General features: G+C 41.8%; 1 protein-coding gene across 5 annotated transcripts in view; it reads right to left on the bottom strand.

The window, feature by feature from the left end:
- Positions 1-21158, bottom strand: part of LOC128231525 (adenylate cyclase type 1-like) — a 74586-nt gene that overhangs the window by 4409 nt on the left and 49019 nt on the right. For all 5 annotated transcript variants that reach the window (XM_052944518.1, XM_052944487.1, XM_052944527.1 and 2 more), the window contains 15 exons: positions 17485-17612; positions 15384-15542; positions 14882-15029; positions 14128-14322; positions 12825-12865; positions 12303-12447; positions 11302-11484; positions 7521-7616; positions 7036-7283; positions 6510-6630; positions 5353-5466; positions 2537-2683; positions 1777-1878; positions 844-961; positions 267-391 (listed from right to left, as the gene is read on the bottom strand). In XM_052944518.1, the coding sequence (XP_052800478.1) occupies positions 267-391; positions 844-961; positions 1777-1878; positions 2537-2683; positions 5353-5466; positions 6510-6630; positions 7036-7283; positions 7521-7616; positions 11302-11484; positions 12303-12447; positions 12825-12865; positions 14128-14322; positions 14882-15029; positions 15384-15542; positions 17485-17612 (2070 nt within the window). The remainder of the gene's footprint in view (positions 1-266; positions 392-843; positions 962-1776; positions 1879-2536; positions 2684-5352; positions 5467-6509; positions 6631-7035; positions 7284-7520; positions 7617-11301; positions 11485-12302; positions 12448-12824; positions 12866-14127; positions 14323-14881; positions 15030-15383; positions 15543-17484; positions 17613-21158) is intronic.

The following is a 21158-nucleotide window of genomic DNA, read 5'->3' as shown; positions in this document are numbered from 1 at the left end:
ATGTGTTCCTTTTTAAAGGCTTATAAATGCGTTCCTTTTAAAAGGCTTATAAATGTGTTCATTTTTTAAGGCTTACAAATGTGTTCATTTTTTAAGGCTTATAAATGTGTTCATTTTTAAAGGCATATAAATGTGTTCCTTTATTAAGGCTTAAATATGTGTTCCTTTTTTAAGGCTTATAAATGTGTTCCTTTTTAAAGTCTTATAAGTTTGTTCCTTTTTAAGGTTACTAAAGCATCAAACCTGAACCTAATTTAAGTGTTTACCTGGATGTTTCCTGACAGACCCGTGCTCTCCATGCGGCTAGCTACGTTCACGGTATTGCCCCAAATGTCGTACTGCGGCTTCTTGGCTCCGATCACCCCCGCAACAACCGGCCCAACATTCACACCTGACATGAACAATAATATTAAGGCCAATAGTCTAAATCGTTTAAGGATTTCAAAATGCTCATAGTTTCATTATAAATAATTATGTTTAAAATTAAGTTCACAACATTTGTATCTATGTCTTTCTAAATTTACTTAGGGTCCCGTTTCAATAAGATATCTATCTGCTTAAGAGTGCTTGGAGACACAAGTTTGGTACGGGCAAACTATATATATGCGATAAATGTCCCTACGATATTTTCAAACCAAATCTGGAAATTTCCAGCCTGAATATATACTTACTCCGTGTCTAAGGATGTAGCTACATGTAGCTAAAAGAACCAATTATGAATGTTTAAATTTTGATTGTGTTACATATACCTTTTTCGGAAATGACGTCGCCTCTTAAGAATGAATATATAAAGAGTTTTTGTCTTGATGTGAACCACTGTAGATTAAATGGTGTGCACCTTACCTATTTTGAGCTGGAAGTTATTGTAAGAGTTTTCGTTGATGATCCTAAGGCGTTCCTGCATTGACATAATAAACTCCACCAGCACTGACAGATGCTGCGTCACCGAGTCCGGACTCTCCTGAAAACATGAACAAACTGTTAAACTCCATCAGAACTGACAGGCCCTGCGTCATCGAGTCCATGCTCTTAATTACACATGATCTACCAAACAATGATTAACTCCACCATAACTGACAGGTCCTGCGTCACAGAGTCCCTGCTCTCATAAGCACATAACTTACAAACCATGATGAACTCCACCATAACTGACAGGTCCTGTATCACAGAGTCTATGATCTAATAAACACATGAACTAACAAACCATGATGAACTCCGGCAGAACTGACAGGTCATACGATACGTCATCAAGGCATGAATGATGTGTACGATAGCACGAGGACAAGCATTTATGCGTCATCAGGGTACGAATGACGTGTACGATAGCACGAGGACAGGCATTTATGCGTAATCAGGATATGAATGACGTGTACGATAGCACGGGGACAGGCATTTATGCGTAATTAGGATATGAATGACGTGAACGATAGCAGGTGGACAGGCATGTATGCGTCATCCGGGTATGAATGGCGTGTACGATAGCACGAGGACAGGCAATTATGCGTCATCCGGGTATGAATGACGTGTACAACATCACGAGGACAGGCATTTATGCGTCATCCGGGTATGAATGACGTGTACAATAGCACAAGGACAGGCATTTATGCGAGTATCAGCCAGCCTAAAAGTTTATAGTGAAATTTCGCAAACGACTTCAAATCTGACACACAACTTTTACATGTACATGAAGCTACATGTTCATGAACGCACGGTGTTTCCTAACTCCTCTGACAGGTGTGTGCTTTACTGCCTAGTACGGCAGGTGTGTGTACTTACCGCTTGTATCTGAAACTCCGGCATGAGACCCACAGCCGCCATGTACGTACTCCCGATCGTCTTGATCTTGTCCACCGCCCGGAAGCGAGGCTCGTTTAACAGCTGTAAAAAGTATATGAAAAACAACGAATAATTCATCATGCGACAGCAGATGTCCACGCACATATACGTATGCTTTCGTATAGGACTTGAGCATTAAACAATGCATTTCTTTATTTTTAGCAACAGCTACCTTGACAACTCCCGCCCACATATTTACCCTACCTCGCCAAATAAAACACGTTATCATTAAACGTAATTCCTAAGTAATTGATAAGTAATCGACTTTCTATTTTAGAAACAGTGACTTTTATCCAGACCACAACACAAGCCTAAGGTGATTCTTCACATGAGCTTCAAGTTCCAACAATATGAGTTATTCCTTACTAAAGTTATTATAAAGGGAGTTGTATTTGTAGTGACTCTGACCTTGACATTGACCCTTACCAGCCCCTAAAGAAATCCCAGTTTACATATGTATATTCGCTATGTACGCAACAACGTACACAACTTAACATCAATATACCTTAAGTTTTTGATCGGAAACTATTTATCTATTTTAATAAATAGTGACCAATTCTCTACTGACCCATTAATCTGCACTCGTGAAGGTAGGAGTTTTGGTTCTAATAAATAATTAGATTTCTTAAAAAAACAAAACTTTCCTCTATTTAACCTTATTACCGGTGGAATGGACCGTACATGCGGTTTGGATTGTTACCTCATCGAAGTCAGCGATGATCTCGTTGAGCACGCGGAGACACTCTATGCCCTGCTGGTTCGCCTCCAGCTCCATGTAGAATTCGGAGAAGTTGGGAATCGATGCAAAAAACACGCCGATCTTGCTGTAGTGCTTGCTGTATAATTCCTGAATTCAGACGATACGCAAATATTAGGCAAGTTACAGGAAAAGCGGTCTGTAACGGTCGGTACAACATAAACTCTCAGAACACTCTCGGATAATATCTATGTTTTAATGTATGCTCCGACTACTAATGCTGTACGTTATTATGGTATAAGCTATAACACGTGTTTCTGATTTATTTCAAGCATTGAAATGTCAATATAACTGCTTCTTATAGCTACCTGTTATGTGAAACTCGCCAAGATAAAAATGTCTTCATATATTGCAGACCAACACATATTTTTTAGGTTTACAATTAACATATAATTATGCATGCAATTAAGAAGTCATGAACTGATTGAATAGACACAGGGGGTCCAACGTGAAATGTGTTCGCCGAATTTTAAGTGAGGGAAATTGTGTGAAGCCGAATAAAATGGCGGCGTGGAAAGGAATTTCGGTGTTTCAAGGATGTATTTTCACCTGGTTAGTAAGTTATATCACCTTTCTCGCAATATAAATACGCCTACCCAGAGACCACACGTGTAAGCGTCTCTCGGTTTTTTAACCTATGTTTCTAGAGGCCTTTACAAAAAAGTTATTGAATGTATTAGCTGAACGATTGATTGTTTACAAAGTGAAAATTGCGTGACTTGAAACTGTGTTTTCGGCCCCAGTTTACCATTCTTGTACCTGTTTTAGCTATTTGTTATTGAATATTTGCATTATTTATCTTTTCGACCGCTACTGCACTTACATGGGTATTATACGGCCGATTTTTTCATGTTTAAACACCTTTTATGTTGGGCGACGAAGTTTTATGCAGATTTTGTGTGAAGCAGAATCAGAATAAGCGTGCTTTAAAGCTGCATTTTCACAGATTAAACAGTTTGACAACTTTTTAATTTAAGTCCTGGAACGAGCCATTTTTGCGAAAATCCATGGAAACCCGCTATAAAGACTGCCGACAAAAAAAAATATATTTAAATTCAAAAAATTATGTTTTACGCATTTTTTTTTAAAATTGTTAGTAACGGTTTAAGCTATAAAACATTATTATTTTAACGGAAATATGAAAATCTGCGATCTGATCTTTGATTAACAATCTTTTTATATCAGTTAACTATTACTTACGCAAATAATTGTTCTTACCAAGACAAAAAATAAAAAAAAGTTGTAAAAACGGAATATCTGTGTGAGTGCAACATTAATAGCATTCCCAAGACACATTTTAATATAAATAATAAAAGAAAATGTGGTACCCGATAAGAACATACCACGTGCCTTTAATGCAAAATTACACACCAGATACACCTGTGTACTATTTTAGCAAGATTGTATCCTCTAAAATTCACCATTTTACACTGACCATAGATAAATTTATCGTATGGGAAGACCCCACAGCCTCTTTTAATTCATAGACGATGTTTAGGGTATAAACACTTCACTGCGATCAATAACTTAAGTTCACTAAAATACGTCTACCAATGTTAAGGTAGTCTTAAAGGGTCTAGAATAAATAGTTGAGTGGGTTATACATTTGCGTGAAATTCAACTATCTATAATCCTGCATTGATAAGAATACCATATACTCTTTACAAATTATTTTAGACCAGGTTAGACAACATAAATATCAGTATATTTCAGTGAAAGTTAGTCATTGCGCTTTATTATTATATCATAACATTTATTTCATACATATATTTTGTTATTTAGCGTTGTACCCAAAGATCCATTGCAAGACAACTGCCGGGGTTGGTGGGGTTGGGTATGGGTATGGGTAGACTTAAACTGCTTTAAAACGTATTTTCGTTGGTAAGATAAAATTAGACTGATAATATTGCATTCATTGTATTTGCCGTATTGCGGGACGTTCGTGTTACATCAAGAGTTCTTACATTTATTTACAGAGTAATAATTTCATTTTCGAGTTCATATAGATGAATTGCTGGAAAACTATACAAGTAATTTTGCATAACAAATACACGGTACGTTCAAATTTCCTTTTGTTATAATTATTAACATGTGTAACAGCTCATATCTTAATTAAACTTTTATTAACGCATGTATATTCTGATTCTGCTTCACACAAAAACTGCATAAAACTTCGTCGCCCAACAAAAAGGTGTTTAAACATGAAAAAATCGGCCGTATAATACCCATGTAAGTGCAGTAGCGGTCGAAAAGATAAATAATGCAAATATTCAATAACAAATAGCTAAAACAGGTACAAGAATGGTAAACTTGGGCCGAAAACACAGTTTCAAGTCACGCAATTTTCTATTTTCACTTTGTAAACAATCAATCGTTCAGCTTATACATTCGATAACTTTTTTGTAAAGGCCTCTAGAAACATAGGTTAAAAAACCGAGAGACGCTTACACGTGTGGTCTCTGGGTAGGCGTGTTTATATTGCGAGAAAGGTGATATAACTTACTAACCAGGTGAAATACATCCTTGAAACACCGAAATTCCTTTCCACGCCGCCATTTTATTCGGCTTTACACAATTTCCCTCACTTAAAATTCGGCGAACACATTTCACGTTGGACCCCCTGAGACAGATTGACAAACGAATGTGTTCATAACTTGAGAGTAAACCAACGGTTTTCCGGGTTGATACTGGACCGACACTGATATATGATTAGCACTAGGTTGCTTTCGTTATTTTCCCTGGGTTGTAACTGTACCGACCTTTCTAGACTGATTTTCTATGAAGTACGCGGCGACGTGTGCGGGCAGCAGGTTACACAGGATCTGGCGGTTGTTGTTCTGCAGATCCGTCATCTCGATCTTCTCCTCCGTCGCCTGAAAACACACATATATAGGTTTACAATCGTCATGGTCATCATTCCACCGTAAAACATCAACTTAATTGACACTGTCTATGAATAAACAACTACTTTTGTGTTGAACAAACAATCAAACACGACTTAACAGCCAGCACTGGCGTTTTGCCCTTCCATATTTCACGCTCACAAACACAACTCAAAAGCCAAATTTCACCACATCGCCACCATATATCAAGCGCACACAGTTCAACAGCCAGCACTAGCACCTTGGCACTACATATAACACGCACACAAATACATCTCAACAGCCAGCACTAGTTCTTTGGTACTACATATAAAATACACACAATCACTACACGAACAGAAACAGGAGCCAACAGCCGCATTGACACCTTGCCACCACAAAGTACAAAAACACAAACACTTCATGAACACACAACTCAAAAGCCAGCACAGCCTTGCTACCAAATATTGCAAACGCTCGAACACGGATTAAAAGTCAACATTGCCACCTTGCAACCACATACTAGTAGTTCACGCACAAAAACACTGCACACTAGCACAAACACTTACACAACTCAACAGCCAGGACCCCTTCGTGCCCTTATATATTACCACCATTCATCCGCGACCCAACAGCAAGCAATGCCACATATTACACTGAATAAAAATTACAACCACCTATATCAAACACACAAACACGACTCAACAGACAGCACTGTCAACCCCACATATTACACGCACACAGTAAGCGCTCCCACTGTGCCACCACATATTACACACACTCAAATTCGACTCAATAGCCAGTAGTTTCTCCGTGCACACCATATTACACTCATAAAACACGACTCAACAGCCAGTAGTATATCCGTGCCACAACATATTACACTCATAAAACACAACCCAACAACCAGCACTGAATAAAACATTGCCACCATTCGGCAACAAAAAGGCTGTGTTCATAATTGCATTATAACATGCTACATTTATGAATGCATTTCCAAAGCACACATGTTGAAGCAAAACAACGTTAAAAGCAGTGTTTTGTATAGATGGTACCTGTGTTTTCCAGAGGAAGTCTAGCCTGGCTGTCCATTCTGCCTGCCGGCCCTGCACGTACACGGTCACCATAAAGACAGCCAGCACCACCAGCCCACTCACGTGTGTTGGAATCACAGGGCTGCAACAGTTCAACAAGCATTCCATGCAGTGCAGGCTCCATAATACTACACCAGCAACACAGATGATTGGCTTAAACTCAATTATCTTAAAACTATAGTGAAACAAGCTATTACAAGATTGTGTTTATCGCTCTCGTTGGAACCATGTAATGTAATAGGGTGGTCTTATACATTTGAGGAGGCCAGAGTATCCGGAGAAAACCCACTTTTCGGGCATGATGACCACCAGCCAAGGTCACATATCCCAAGGCCGTTAATCGAGTGAGAAGCGACTCTGTGAACTACCGTGCTTACTTTACCCTGGGTTTTTATCTATCAAATTCACCTCTCGTCCACGGAGACTTCTGAGCATAACGAATTTAAGAAGTATAATGTAGCTTTAAAAGCATCGTTTAACAACTTACTTGTATATTGAATCGAATTCGTTAAATATTTTCACGTGCGTCACTTCCATGTGAGTAATGTAGCCAGCCGCCATGATCGACATCAGGAGGAGTTTGATTCCAGCAGCAAGCTTCAAGAAGATGGAGATACTGATGAACGTCATGACGCACGCCAGGAAGACGTAGTGTGGCACATGGCAGTCTAGGTGATCGTCTGATGACAGCACGCGCACAGTGAGCGCATGGAACACCCCGTCAGAGCAACAAAACTACCGGGGAGAGAACTCAACTTTATTACATGTTCGTTCAGAGCAACAGCGCTTCCCAAACAAAGCATCACCATTATCTTCCAAACCAACTATCATCCTGTTTCATAGAGTAGCTGTAATTCTAGGTATTGCTAGGCGTAAGATTACCCTAAAATAAATACTGAATGTAAAATTGGATGGTTTCACCAACGTGTCGTCCAAAGGAACGGTGGTGATAAGAAGGACCCGTGTGCTTACCACATTGACTTGAGCCATGGCGTAGGCGAGTACTGTGGTGGTTACCATGACAAACAGCCGCAGGCCGGAAGACTTCCTTAGGTCAAACTCCGTGCACTAGAGAAAAACATACGCAAAACGTGAATAGGACTTATACTCCAAAATGGCACCGCAACACGTGTACGTTCTCTAGAATGTAATAGTAATTAGATAAACAAAAAGTAATAAAGTTTAATTCGTACATGTATTTTGCAAATTAAATATTATTTTAAGCTTATGTCTGGAACGTGTAGCCAGACTTCAAACTTACTTATCGGGAAGGAAGGAGGGGGCACGTCGGATACCTTGAGGTTTGAACTGGGGATGGGGACCAGATTCAGGCGGTAAACGTGAGGTTGACATTGAAGATCAGGGATCAGATTCACGTGGTTACATTAAGGTTGACACTGGTATGAGAGATCGGATTAAGTAAGGCGGGAATCTTAAAGTTGACACAGCGAATGAGGTATCGGATTCCTTAGAGTACCTTGAGTATGGCACTGGCTAAGGGGGTCGTATTCAGGCGGTTAACTGAAGGGTGACGCTGGGGGTGGTGGTCGGATTACGGCGGGTTCACTGAGGTCAACACTAAAGATAGGGGATCGGAGTCAGTTGAATACCTTGAGGTTGTCACTAAGGATAACATATAAGATTCAGGCGGGTACCGTGAAGTTGACACTTTGGGTAAAGTATCCAATTCAGGCGAAAACATTGAGGAGGATAAACCATACTGACTGGAGGGAAACTTGACATCAGATTAAGGCGGATACATTAAGAACGACACTGGCGATTATAAAATGGATTCTCAATGAGAGGGTATCTTGAGGTCTAAACTGAGGATGATGTGTCAGACTGTGAGGGTACCTTGAGGTCTAAACTGAGGATGATGTCTCAGGATGAGAGGGTACCTTAAGGTTTAAACTGAGGATGATGTGTCTGGATGAGAGGGTACCTTGAGGTTTAAACTGAGGATGATGTGTCAGGATTAGAGGGTTGCTACCGTGAGGTTTAAACTGAGGATGATGTGTAAAGGTGAGAGGGTTGCTACCGTGAGGTTTAAACTGAAGATGTTGTGTAAAGGTGAGAGGGTTGCTACCGTGAGGTTTAAACTGAGGATGCTGTGTAAGGGTGAGAGGGTTGCTACCTTGAGGTTTAAACTGAGGATGCTGTGTAAGGGTGAGAGGGTTGCTACCTTGAGGTTTAAACTGAGGATGCTGTGTAAGGGTGAGAGGGTTGCTACCTTGAGTTTTAAACTGAGGATGCTGTGTAAGGGTGAGAGGGTTGCTACCTTGAGGTTTAAACTGAGGATGCTGTGTAAGGGTGAGAGGGTTGCTACCTTGAGGTTTAAACTGAGGATGCTGTGTAAGGGTGAGAGGGTTGCTACCTTGAGGTTTAAACTGAGGATGGTGTTTAAGGGTGAGAGGGTTGATACCTTGAGGTTTAAACTGAGGATGGTGTGTAAGGGTGAGAGGGTTGATACCTTGAGGTTAAAACTAAGGATGGTGTTTCAGGGTGAGAGGGTTGCTACCTTGAGGTTTAAGCTAAGGATAAAGTGTCAGGGTGAGAGGGTTGCTACCTTGAGGTTAAAACTGAGGATGCTGTGTAAGGGTGAGAGGGTTGCTACCTTGAGGTTTAAACTGAGGATGCTGTGTAAGGGTTAGAGGGTTACTACCTTGAGGTTTAAATTGAGGATGGTGTGTCCGCATAAGAGGGTACCTTGAGGTTTAAACAGAGGATGATGTGTCAGGATGAGAGGGTTACTATCTTGAGGTTTATACTGAGGATGATGGGTCAGAATGAGAGGGTTGCTACCTTGAGGTTTAAACTGAGGATGCTGTGTAAGGGTTAGAGGGTTGCTACCTTGAGGTTTAAATTGAGGATGGTGTGTCCGCATAAGAGGGTACCTTGAGGTTTAAACAGAGGATGATGTGTCAGGATGAGAGGGTTACTACCTTGAGGTTCATACTGAGGATGATGTGTCAGGATGAGAGGGTTGCTACCTTGGTTTATACTAATTTATTTTAGCTCGATTGAGACGAAAGCTGATAGCTTATAAGATCACTCTCAAGTCCGTTTCCTGGACGGAAACCAGTACTGTGTCCTTTTTGAGATGCCATGAGAAAGTACCCCTAGTGGGGATCGTACCCACAACCTCTTGGGTGAGAGGTGGACACCTATACCACTAGGCCACTCTCACTCTCAGGTGGCTTCCTTGAGGTTTATACTGAGGATGATGTGTCAGGATGAGAGGGTTGCTACCTTGAGGTTTAAACTAAGGATGGTGTGTCAGAGTGAGATGGTTGCTACCTTGAGTTTTAAACTGAGGATGGTGTGTTAGGGTGAGAGGGTACCTTGAGGTTTAAACTGAGGATGCTGTGTAAGGGTGAGAGGGTTGCTACCTTGAGGTTAAAACTGAGGATGCTGTGTAAGGGTGAGAGGGTTGCTACCTTGAGGTTTAAACTGAGGATGGTGTGTAAGGGTGAGAGGGTTGCTACCTTGAGGTTTAAACTGAGGATAGTGTGTCCGCATAAGAGGGTACCTTGAGGTTTATACTGTGGAGGATGTGTAAGGGTGAGAGGGTTGCTACCTTGAGGTTTAAACTAAGGATGGTGTGTCAGAGTGAGATGGTTGCTACCTTGAGTTTTAAACTGAGGATGGTGTGTAAGGGTGAGAGGGTACCTTGAGGTTTAAACTGAGGATGCTGTGTAAGGGTGAGAGGGTTGCTACCTTGAGGTTAAAACTGAGGATGGTGTGTAAGGGTGAGAGGGTTGCTACCTTGAGGTTAAAACTGAGGATGGTGTGTAAGGGTGAGAGGGTTGCTACCTTGAGGTTTAAACTGAGGATAGTGTGTCAGCATGAGAGGGTACCTTGAGTTTTAAACTTGCGATGTTGTGTCAACATAAGAGGCTACCTTGAGTTTTAAACTGAGGATGCTGTGTCAGGATTAGAGGGTTGCTACCGTGAGGTTTAAACTGAGGATGCTGTGTAAAGGTGAGAGGGTTGCTACCTTGAGGTTTAAGCTAAGGATAGTGTATCAGGGTGAGAGGGTTGCTACCTTGAGGTTTAAACTGAGGATGCTGTGTCACGGTGAGAGGGTTGCTACCTTGAGGTTTAAACTGAGGATGATGTGTCAGCATAAGAGGGTACCTTGAGGTTCATACTGAGAATGATGTGTCAGGATAAGAGGGTTGCTACCTTGAGGTTTAAACTGAGGATGATGTGTCAGCATAAGAGGGTACCTTGAGGTTCATACTGAGAATGCTGTGTCACGGTGAGAGGGTTGCTACCGTGAGTTTTAAACTGAGGATGCTGTGTCAGCATAAGAGGGTACCTTAAGGTTCATACTGAGGATGATGTGTCAGGATGAGAGGGTTGCTATTTTGAGGTTTATACTGTGGATGATGTGTCAGGATGAGAGGGTTGCTATTTTGAGGTTTATACTGAGGATGATGTGTCAGGATGAGAGGGTTGCTATTTTGTGGTTTATACTGAGGATGATGTGTCAGGATGAGAGGGTTGCTACCTTGAGGTTTACAGTGAGGATGATGTGTCAGGATGAGAGGGTTGCTACCTTGAGGTTTACAGTGAGGATGATGTGTCAGGATGAGAGGGTTGCTACCTTGAGGTTTACAGTGAGGATGATGTGTCAGGATAAAAGGGTTGCTACCTTGAGGTTTACAGTGAGGATGATGTGTCAGGATGAGAGGGTTGCTACCTTGAGGTTTATACTGAGGATGATGTGTCAGGATGAGAGGGTTGCTACCTTGAGGTTTATACTGAGGATAAGAATGAGCACGACTGCGAGCCAGCAGAAAGTGGCCAGGAACAGCATAAGTAGCAGCAGAGTCCGCGGCAACATGGCGGCGTGTACAGCCCCTGCGCACACCAACATCACGGTGGAACACATCATGCTGCTGCTGAACGCAAAGTCTCCCATTTTCTGGTACTGAAACACAAATAGCTTGATGGTGTATTTTGACTATCTGGTTATTGGGTAAAGAACTCTATACCAAGCGTAAAAACATGAAAAAGTACAACTTTTTCATCATATGGTATCTCAAAGCTTCTTTTTCGAGTGTGAAAGCGAAAAAGAATATAAAAGTCATTAAATAAAAAAAGCGATTAACCTTCGATTTATTCAAAGTTAAACTGTTCATTAAAGGGACTAGATACCAGTCCGCGCTATTTTTAAACGGGGAAACCCAGTTGAAGATGCATGTGGGCCGACAAGATTGTTGCGTTTACCCTTTGAATAATGTAAAATGATTTATTGTCGGCCACATACTAACACATATTGACAATTCTGGACTAGACGCCAGATGTCCAAAAGTCGGTACATACAATATTTCCTCAAAACAAGTCTAGAATTGTTAAAGAGAGCTGGTGGGAGGCCGATGATACATCAGTTTACATTAATAAAATAATAAACGTAACAACCATGCTGCTGTCTCATCTGTGTTTCCCCGTTTACCAAAGTACATAATGGTTTCCAAGTTTAAATCATACAATTAAGATTACAGATAAATAAAGCGACGCCGCTATTTTTAAACTTACGGGGAATAACGTGGTCGACAACCCCATTAAATTTCGAATTTTGAATTATGCGCAAAAAACGTTAGCGATGTGATACATAAGTCGGTACGAGTCAATAAGTTAAACACAACGATGCCAATTTTATTTAAGCTTTTGCGCCTTTTTTCTCCCACTTGTATAATATGGTGTCTAGATCCTTAGAAGCTGGAGTTAAATATCATGAAACCTTACTGCCTCCTCCTTCTGCGGTTGTTTGAAACGGAGAGTGAAGTAGTTGACGAACTGTGATTTCTCGCGCTCCACGACCCGTGCAGTGATCGCCTGGTTCAGGTACTTGTTCACCCGGTCCAACACAGGCTTAGCCGTGGTTGAGTGCCTACAACATAATATACTGGTAGTAGTCTCTGCAGATCTGCAGTTTATATCGCAAATAGTCTTCACCAATTAACTATAAGAATACGACCCACATATAATCGCATGTGTCATACGACGAACAGATTAATCACTGTCTTTTTGCTATTCGTTTTTTGTAGAAAAAATGTATCTAGTTATAGTGCAACACAATCTATTACTGAAGTTTGAAATAGTTTCCATGTACCAAAACCGCTTCCATCCTACATTTTTATAATAAAATTACTATCGCGCAGGTCAATTTGCACGTGAGCTTTCTAAACTAAAATTGTTTCAACTTTACGACTAAGACCTGACGCAAAGGTGTTCGTTTAAACTAGGCTAAAAACAAAACATAAATACCGTTTTTTGAGTGCCTTCCTCACAGAATGGCCGAATCGTGTCTGGAAAACAACATACACTCACGTGTAATAGGTGCACGTGTAATGTTCAAATCAAAGTAAAACAAAGGGTGCAACATAAAACAAAGATAAGTGCACGGTTTCGCACTCAATCATCCTCTCAATAAGCATCGGCGCCGGTTAGAGCCCATAAAAATATGGGCGAAAAGAATCCGCTATGCATCATCACCGTGAAAAGATACATTCACTTATATACAATTTGAATACCGATATTGGTTTACATTCGTCTCTCATGATTCTATTTAAGAATGGCTCTTTGCTAAAAAGAAAATAATATACATGTGTTTTTGTCAATTTTATGATACTGTTTACCATTTGTTTATTTATATGTAAAGAGGTGAGACTTAAATAAATGTTTGTTTGTTTGTTTTGTAAAACAACATATCTGAATACTTCACAATTGACATAAACTACTACTTCTTAATTGTTCGACAACCTGAAGTATATAATGATCGAGGGATGTGGGGTAGGGAGGAGAGCGATACAGTTCTAACTGAGATGTAATAGAGAACCAGATAGAACCGTTACGCTTTCACTCCTCGGGAATTACAGCATGAAAGACAGCTTCCAAACCATGGCAACGCATCAGAGATCAGTATACCACTTTACACGGGTGAAACATATGTTGTTATTGTATCAAGAACAAATGCAAAACAATTATTGAAAACGTTTGTTCTGGGCGGCTAGGAGAACGTTGAAGCAAATCATGTTTTATGTTTCTTAAAGAACTGAATACTTTTTTTAGGAAATTCTTTTCAATATTGAACATCTTTCTCGGCGTTCTCCACTCACATCTGCCAAACGGCTTTGAAACGAAGATGAACTGAAAATTTAGAATTACAATCTGCCTAAATACCAAAATTATTTCGAAAGGATCGAATTTTATGAAATCTTAAATATTTCATTTATTAAATAAAATAGACTTATTCAAGTAAGTATTTGGAAAAGATGAACTTAAAAAACTACTTTAAAGGCGGAAAACATAGATTGATGCGCAGGAGAGACGTCTTCATCGTAATGCATTATTATGCTTTGCTCATTTGACTTTAATGCTTAAATAAAAATGTATGCTTTGTGTTCAGATAAAAAAAATAATGATAACCTTTAAAATTGGATTTTAATTAAAACCTACGTGACCACATATTCCCCAGTTAAATAATGCGTATATTTTAGTCCAAATATGAACTACTCCGATTCCATTCATACTGCAAAGAAGAGATTGACTATTAGGTATGCGAACTCACAAACTTGTTGGAGGCGCCATGGCCGGAGTTCGGCTTGCTGCTGTCCTCCGTGTGTGGGGTCAGCACGTTGGAGAAGGGGATATCGGCATTGAACTTGATGGCGTGAATCATCCGCATCACGCAGTTCGTCACGCTCCGGAAAGACAGCTTTTTGGCGCGAATGTTTGACAGGTTCTTGTCCGACAATGTCGTCTCCTGCAAACCAGATCACTGCAAATGAACATACCGCTAACGTGTACGCATATTCAGCATCAATGGTAACGTTTTAACAATGCTTAACATATCATGGCATTGGTAGACGGGATTTTGAATATTTCAGCTAATATGACCTAACTTGTATGCATCAAATAAAATATAAAGTCAGTTGGCGTTGCGCACAGAAACGCATAGGTTCAGCAAGTACGGTTCATATAAGCTGTGCCATTTATCCACGGATGAAGATTACATTTGTACATCATTATAGTATAAGACTTTATTTCGCCACATCAGCATTTTCACTAAAGTGTCACAGCTGACGTAATACACTTGCTTACGTCTACAGAATAAGCGCTACATTGCGCCAGGCCCGTATATTCACTACAATGACACAGACGGGATACGCTTGCTGAACCAATACAAATGTACTATTTTGCGCGAGGCCATCGACTTCACTACAATTTCATAGCTGACGTGATAGGCCTGCTGAACAAACGCTATATGTGCTATATTGCGCGACGCCAGCGTCTTCACTACCACGGCTTATGAGATAACTTGCCTTTTGTGGTGGCGGGTGGCGGGACTTGACGAAGTATGTTTGTATGTTATGCTCGGCGAGGTAGGCGTTCCGGGTGCCGCCTCCTCCATCCTCCACCTTATACTCTCCCTGCAGGAACTCCAGCGTCCGCTCCGTGATGTGCACGCGCCTTTACATCGGAAATGCAAACACATGCCATTATTGAATAGTTCATATGTGGTTTGTTATTGTTGTCTGCTTATATTTCCTGCATTGCAGTACATTGTTTTGTTAAAAATAAAAGTTAAAAGTAATGTTTCTATCGATTAAAACTGGTGAAAGTTATGGTCTGTGATATACATTATGTTAATAAAGAGAAGAGCAAGTTACCAATACAGGAACATATACACATGAACATGCATCAGAACATTGGTAAAAACTAACGCATGATTTTACATGCGCACACGAATTTATACAACGTTGCAATCCTTCCAGTTTCAGAGCAATAACTTATGCTCTGTCATATATTCAGATTTATTCGTACCCTGGAAGGCCTCCTGATTCCATGGTGTTGGCTAGTGTGACGTCATTACTCCAGACGTCATATTGCCACTTCTTGAGACCTAGCACTCCACAGAGCACGCGCCCAGTGTGGATGCCCACCCGCATGTTCAAGTTCACTCCCGTTGAGGCGCACACGTCGCTGCAACATAGCACAACAACAATAACTAGTAAAATTGAGAGGGGGGTACGTTAATTCTACGACGCACAATCACCCGTCGGCGTCGGACCCAGTGAAAGTATTAATATCTCGTTATGTTGTGGGTCATAGTGCTCAAAAAGGAATTAGTCCTGGTTAGAGCTTATCTGGTTTTCGAACAAACACCATTGAATAGCAATGTCACACGGGAACCCGCTTCTATGTTTTTTAAACGTTCATATGTGTAAAGCACTGTCACACGGGAACCCGCTTCTATGTTTTTAAACGTTCACATGTGTATAGCACTGTCACACGGGAATCCGCTTCTATGTTTTGTAAACGTTCACATGTGTATAGCAATGTCACACGGGTACCCGCTTCTATGTTTTTAAACGTTCATATGTGTATAGCAATGTCACACGGGAACCCGCTTATATGTTTTTTTAAACGTTCACATGTGTACAGCAATGTCACACGGGAACCCACTTCTATGTTTTTTAAACGTTCACATGTGTATAGCAATGTCACACGGGAACCCGCTTCTATGTTTTTTAAATGTACACATGTGTATAGCAATGTCACACGGGAAACCGCTTCGATGTTTTTTAAACGTACACATGATTGTGTATAGCAATGTCACACGGGAACCCGCTTCTATGTTTTTTAAACGTTCACATGTGTATAGCAATGTCACACGGGAACCCGCTTCTATGTTTTTTAAACGTTCACATGTGTATAGCAATGTCACACGGGAACCCGCTTCTATGTTTTTTAAATGTACACATGTGTATAGCAATGTCACACGGGAAACCGCTTCGATGTTTTTTAAACGTACACATGATTGTGTAATGCAATGTCACACGGGAAACCGCTTCGATGTTTTTTAAACGTACACATGATTGTGTAATGCAATGTCACACGGTAAACCGCTTCGATGTTTTTTAAATGTACACATGTGTATAGCAATGTCACACGGGAAACCGCTTCTATGTTTTTTAAACGTACACATGATTGTGTATAGCAATGTCAAACGGGAATTCGTTTCTATGGTTTTTAAACGTTCACATGTGTATAGCAATGTCACACGGGAACCCGCTTCTATGGGTTTTTTTAAATGTACACATGTGTATAGCAATGTCACACGGGAATCCGCTTCTATGGTTTTTAAATGTACACATGTGTATAGCAATGTCACACGGGAAACCGCTTCTATGTTTTTTAAACGTTCACATGTGTATAGCAATGTCACACGGGAACCCGCTTCTATGTTTTTTTAAATGTACACATGTGTATAGCAATGTCACACGGGAAACCGCTTCTATGGTTTTTAAATGTACACATGTGTATAGCAATGTCACACGGGAAACCGCTTCTATGGTTTTTAAACGTACACATGATTGTGTATAGCAATGTCACACGGGAATCCGCTTCTATGGATTTTAAACGTACACATGTGTATAGCAATGTCACACGGGAACCCGCTTCTATGTTTTTTTAAATGTACACATGTGTATAGCAATGTCACACGGGAAGCCGCTTCTATGGTTTTTAAACGTACACATGTGTATAGCAATGTCACACGGGAAACCGCTTCTATGGTTTTTAAACGTACACATGATTGTGTATAGCAATGTCACACGGGAATCCGCTTCTATGGATTTTAAACGTACACATGTGTATAGCAATGTCACACGGGAAACCGCTTCTATGGTTTTTAAACGTACACATGTGTATAGCAATCATTAATCACACACAAGAACGCTTGCTGAATTTAACTTAGTTCCGTCAACAAAGTTCCCTAAGTTTGACATTTAAAACGTGCGTATACCACACAAAAGTCTCTTCTTGACAAACGTGTATATGTGTAGCATAGATGTAACACTTCTTTCTTATAGCAATGGAATATATTTTAGTTTTTATTTATAATGAAAGTATATAAGCGTACTTTATATGGTCGATCATGTCCATGCCCATCTCCACACAGCATCGGGCGTGGTGCTCCTGGGCCTCCGGCAGCCCGCTCACACAATAGTAGCAGTCCCCTAGGATCTTGATTCGCGTACAGTGGTTCTTCTACAAACACAGAAGCAACATTAGATTACATGGCATACAGTAGAAGCAGTCACCTAGGATCTTGATTCGCGTACAGTGGTTCTTCTACAAACACAGAAGCAACATTAGATTACATGGCATACAGTAGAAGCAGTCACCTAGGATCTTGATTCGCGTACAGTGGTTCTTCTACAAACACAGAAGCAACATTAGATTACATGGCATACAGTAGAAGCAGTCACCTAGGATCTTGATTCGCGTACAGTGGTTCTTCTACAAACACAGAAGCAACATTAGATTACATGGCATACAGTAGAAGCAGTCACCTAGGATCTTGATTCGCGTACAGTGGTTCTTCTACAAACACAGAAGCAACATTGGAGTACATGGCATACAGTAGAAGCAGTCACCTAGGATCTTGATTCGCGTACAGTGGTTCTTCTACAAACACAGAAGCAACATTAGATTACATGGCATACAGTAGAAGCAGTCACCTAGGATCTTGGTGCGCGTACAGTGGTTCTTCTACAAACACAGAAGCAACATTAGATTACATGGCATACAGTAGAAGCAGTCACCTAGGATTTTGGTGAGCGTACAGTGGTTCTTCTACAAACATAGTAGCAACACTAGATGACATGGCCAGCAATATCAGAAAATCCCCAGAATCTTAATCAAATTATTAACACTAGAAACCACGGCTAAAGTACACCCTTATATCATGATTTACGAACTACGGAACATGGAATTTTCTACAAAATATAACAACGTGGTATTTATTTCAAGCTTAGATTAGGTTTATTGTGTTAAGGTCATTATATTGGTTTCAAATCATAAACTTATTTTAAATGCAATTTAAATAATTTAATTTACGGACCACCATTCATTTGATTATAATAATGGCAAGAAACAAAGGTCTTCAATGTTCCCAATGCAAACATACGAATAATAGTTTTATCACAAGAATGATGGGCAGAACATTAGTGCGAACGTTGTAACACCTTAATGTAATGGTAGGAAAGCAGAGACATATGGTAGAGGGTGGTAGTGGCTGGTTATGGGAATGAGTGGTGTGGTAGGAGGTGGTAGTGGGTGATTATGGGAATAAGTGGTGTGGTAGGAGGTGGGAGTGGGTGGTTATGGGAATAAGTGGTGTGGTAGGTGGTAGTGGGTGGTTATGGGAATAAGTGGTGTGGTAGGTGGTAGTGGGTGGTTATGGGAATAAGTGGTGTGGTAGGAGGTGGTAGTGGGTGGTTATGGGAATAAGTGGTGTGGTAGGAGGTGGAAGTTGCTGGTAATCGGAATAAGTGGTGTGGTAGGAGGTGGTATCGGGTGGTTATCGGAATAAGTGGTGTGGTAGGAGGTGGTAGTTGCTGGTTATGGGGAATAAGTGGTGTGGTAAGAGGTGGAAGCGGGTGGTTATGGAATTATGTGGTGTGGTAGGAGGTGGTAGTGGGTGGTTATGGGAATAAGTGGTGTGGTAGGAGGTGGCAGTTGCTGGTTATGGGAATAAGTGGTGTGGTAGGAGGTGCTAGTTGCTGGTTATGGGAATAAGTGGTGTGGTAGGAGATGGTAGTGGGTGGATGGGAGTTGGGTGGTGGTGGGAGGCAGTGAGGTGGTAGATTGTGGTAGTGGATGGGAGATGGGTGGTGGTGGGGGTAGTGTGGTGGTAGATTGTGGTAGTGGATGGGAGATGGGTGGTGGTGGGAGGTAGTAAGGTGGTAGATTGTGGTAGTGGATGAAAGTTTGGTTGTGGTGGGAGGTAGTGTGGTGGTAGATTGTGGTAGTGGATGGGAGATGGGTGGTGGTGGGAGGTAGTGAAGTGGTAGATTGTGGTAGTGGATGGAAGTTTGGTGTTGGTGGGATGTAGTGAGTTGGTAGATTGTGGTAGTGGATGGGAGTTTGGTGGTGGTGGGAGGTAATGTGGTGGTAGATTGTTGTAGTGGATTGGAGTTGGGTGTTGGTGGGAGGTAGTGAGGTGGTATATTGTTGTAGTGGATGGGAGTTGGGTGGTGGTGGGAGGTAGTGAGGTGGTAGATTGTGGTATTGGATGGGAGTTGAGTGGTGGTGGGAGGTAGTGAGTTGGTAGATTGTGGTATTGGATGGAAGTTGGTTGTCGGTAGGAGGTAGTGAGGTGGTAGAATATGGTAGTGGATGGAATTTTGGTGGTGGTGGGAGGTAGTGTGGTGGTAGATTATGGTAGTGGATGGGAGTTGAGTGGTGGTGGGAGGTAGTGAGTTGGTAGATTGTGGTATTGTATGGGAGTTGATTGGTGGTGGGAGGTAGTGAGGTGGTAGATTGTGGTAGTGGATGGAATTTTGGTGATGGTGAGAGGTAGTGTGGTGGTAGATTGTGGTAGTGGATGAGGGTTGGGTGGTGGTGGGAGGTAGTGAGGTTGTAGATTGTGGTATTGGGTGGGAGTTGGATTGTTGTTGGAGATAGTGAGGTGGTAGATTGTGGTAGTGGATGAGAGTTGGGTGGTGGTGGGAGGTAGTGAGGTGGTGTGGTAGGAGGTGGTAGTGGGTGGTGGACGTAGGTTGTCGAGTTGATAGTTAATGGTAATGGATTGGAGTTGGGTGGTGGTGGGAGGTAGTGAGGTGGTAGATTGTGGTTGTTGATGGGAGTTGGGTAGCGGTGGGAGGTAGTGAGTTGGTGGATTGTGGTAGTGGATGTGAGTTGGGTGGTGGTGGGAGGGAGTTGAATGGTAGATTGTGGTAGTGGATGGGAGTTGGGTGGTGGGATGTAGTTGTGTTGTAGTGGACGAAGTGACGTGATAGCTGGGGGAACCTGCTTGGTAGTTGGTGGAAGTTGTATGGTAGTGAGTGGAAGTTGTATGGTAGTGAGTGGAAGTTGTGTGGTAGTGGGTAAGAGTTAGGAGGAAGTGGGTGGAGTGGCATGGAAGTGGGTAAGAGTGACGTGGTAGTGGGTGGAACTTGCGTGACTGTTGGTGAATGTTGTGTGGTAGTGGGTGTAGTTGCATGGTAGTGGGTGGTAGTTATGTGATACATTGCAGTAGTTGATGGGAGTTGGGTGGTGGTGGTAGGTAGGTGTGTGGAAGTGGGTGGAAGTTGCGTTATAGTGGATAGGAGTTTGGAGGAAGAGGTTGGAGTTGCATGGTAGTGGGCGGAGTGACGTGGTAGTGGATAGGAGTGACGTGGTAGTGGGAGGAGTGACGTGGTAGTGGGTAAGAGTTGGGAGGAAGTGGGTGGAATGGCTTGGTATTGTGTGTTAGTGGATAGGAGTTGGGAGGAAGTGGGTGGAGTGGCATGGTAGTGGGTAGGAGTGACGTGGTAGTGGGTGGAGTGACGTGGTAGTGGGTGGAGTGACGTGGTAGTGGGTAGGAGTTGGGAGGAAGTGGGTGGAATGGCGTGGTATTGTGTGTTAGTGGATAGGAGTTGGGAGGAAGTGGGTGGAGTGGCATGGTAGTGGGTGGAGTGACGTGGTAGTGGAAGGAGTGACGTGGTAGTGGTAAGGAGTTGGGAGGAAGTGGGTGGAATGGCGTGGTATTGTGTGTTAGTGGATAGGAGTTGGGAGGAAGTGGGTGGAGTGGCATGGTAGTGGGTGGAG

Source organism: Mya arenaria, chromosome 1 (genome assembly GCF_026914265.1).
Source record: "Mya arenaria isolate MELC-2E11 chromosome 1, ASM2691426v1".
NCBI classification, from domain to species: domain Eukaryota; kingdom Metazoa; phylum Mollusca; class Bivalvia; order Myida; family Myidae; genus Mya; species Mya arenaria.
This window is presented reverse-complemented; position numbering and strand designations above follow the sequence as displayed.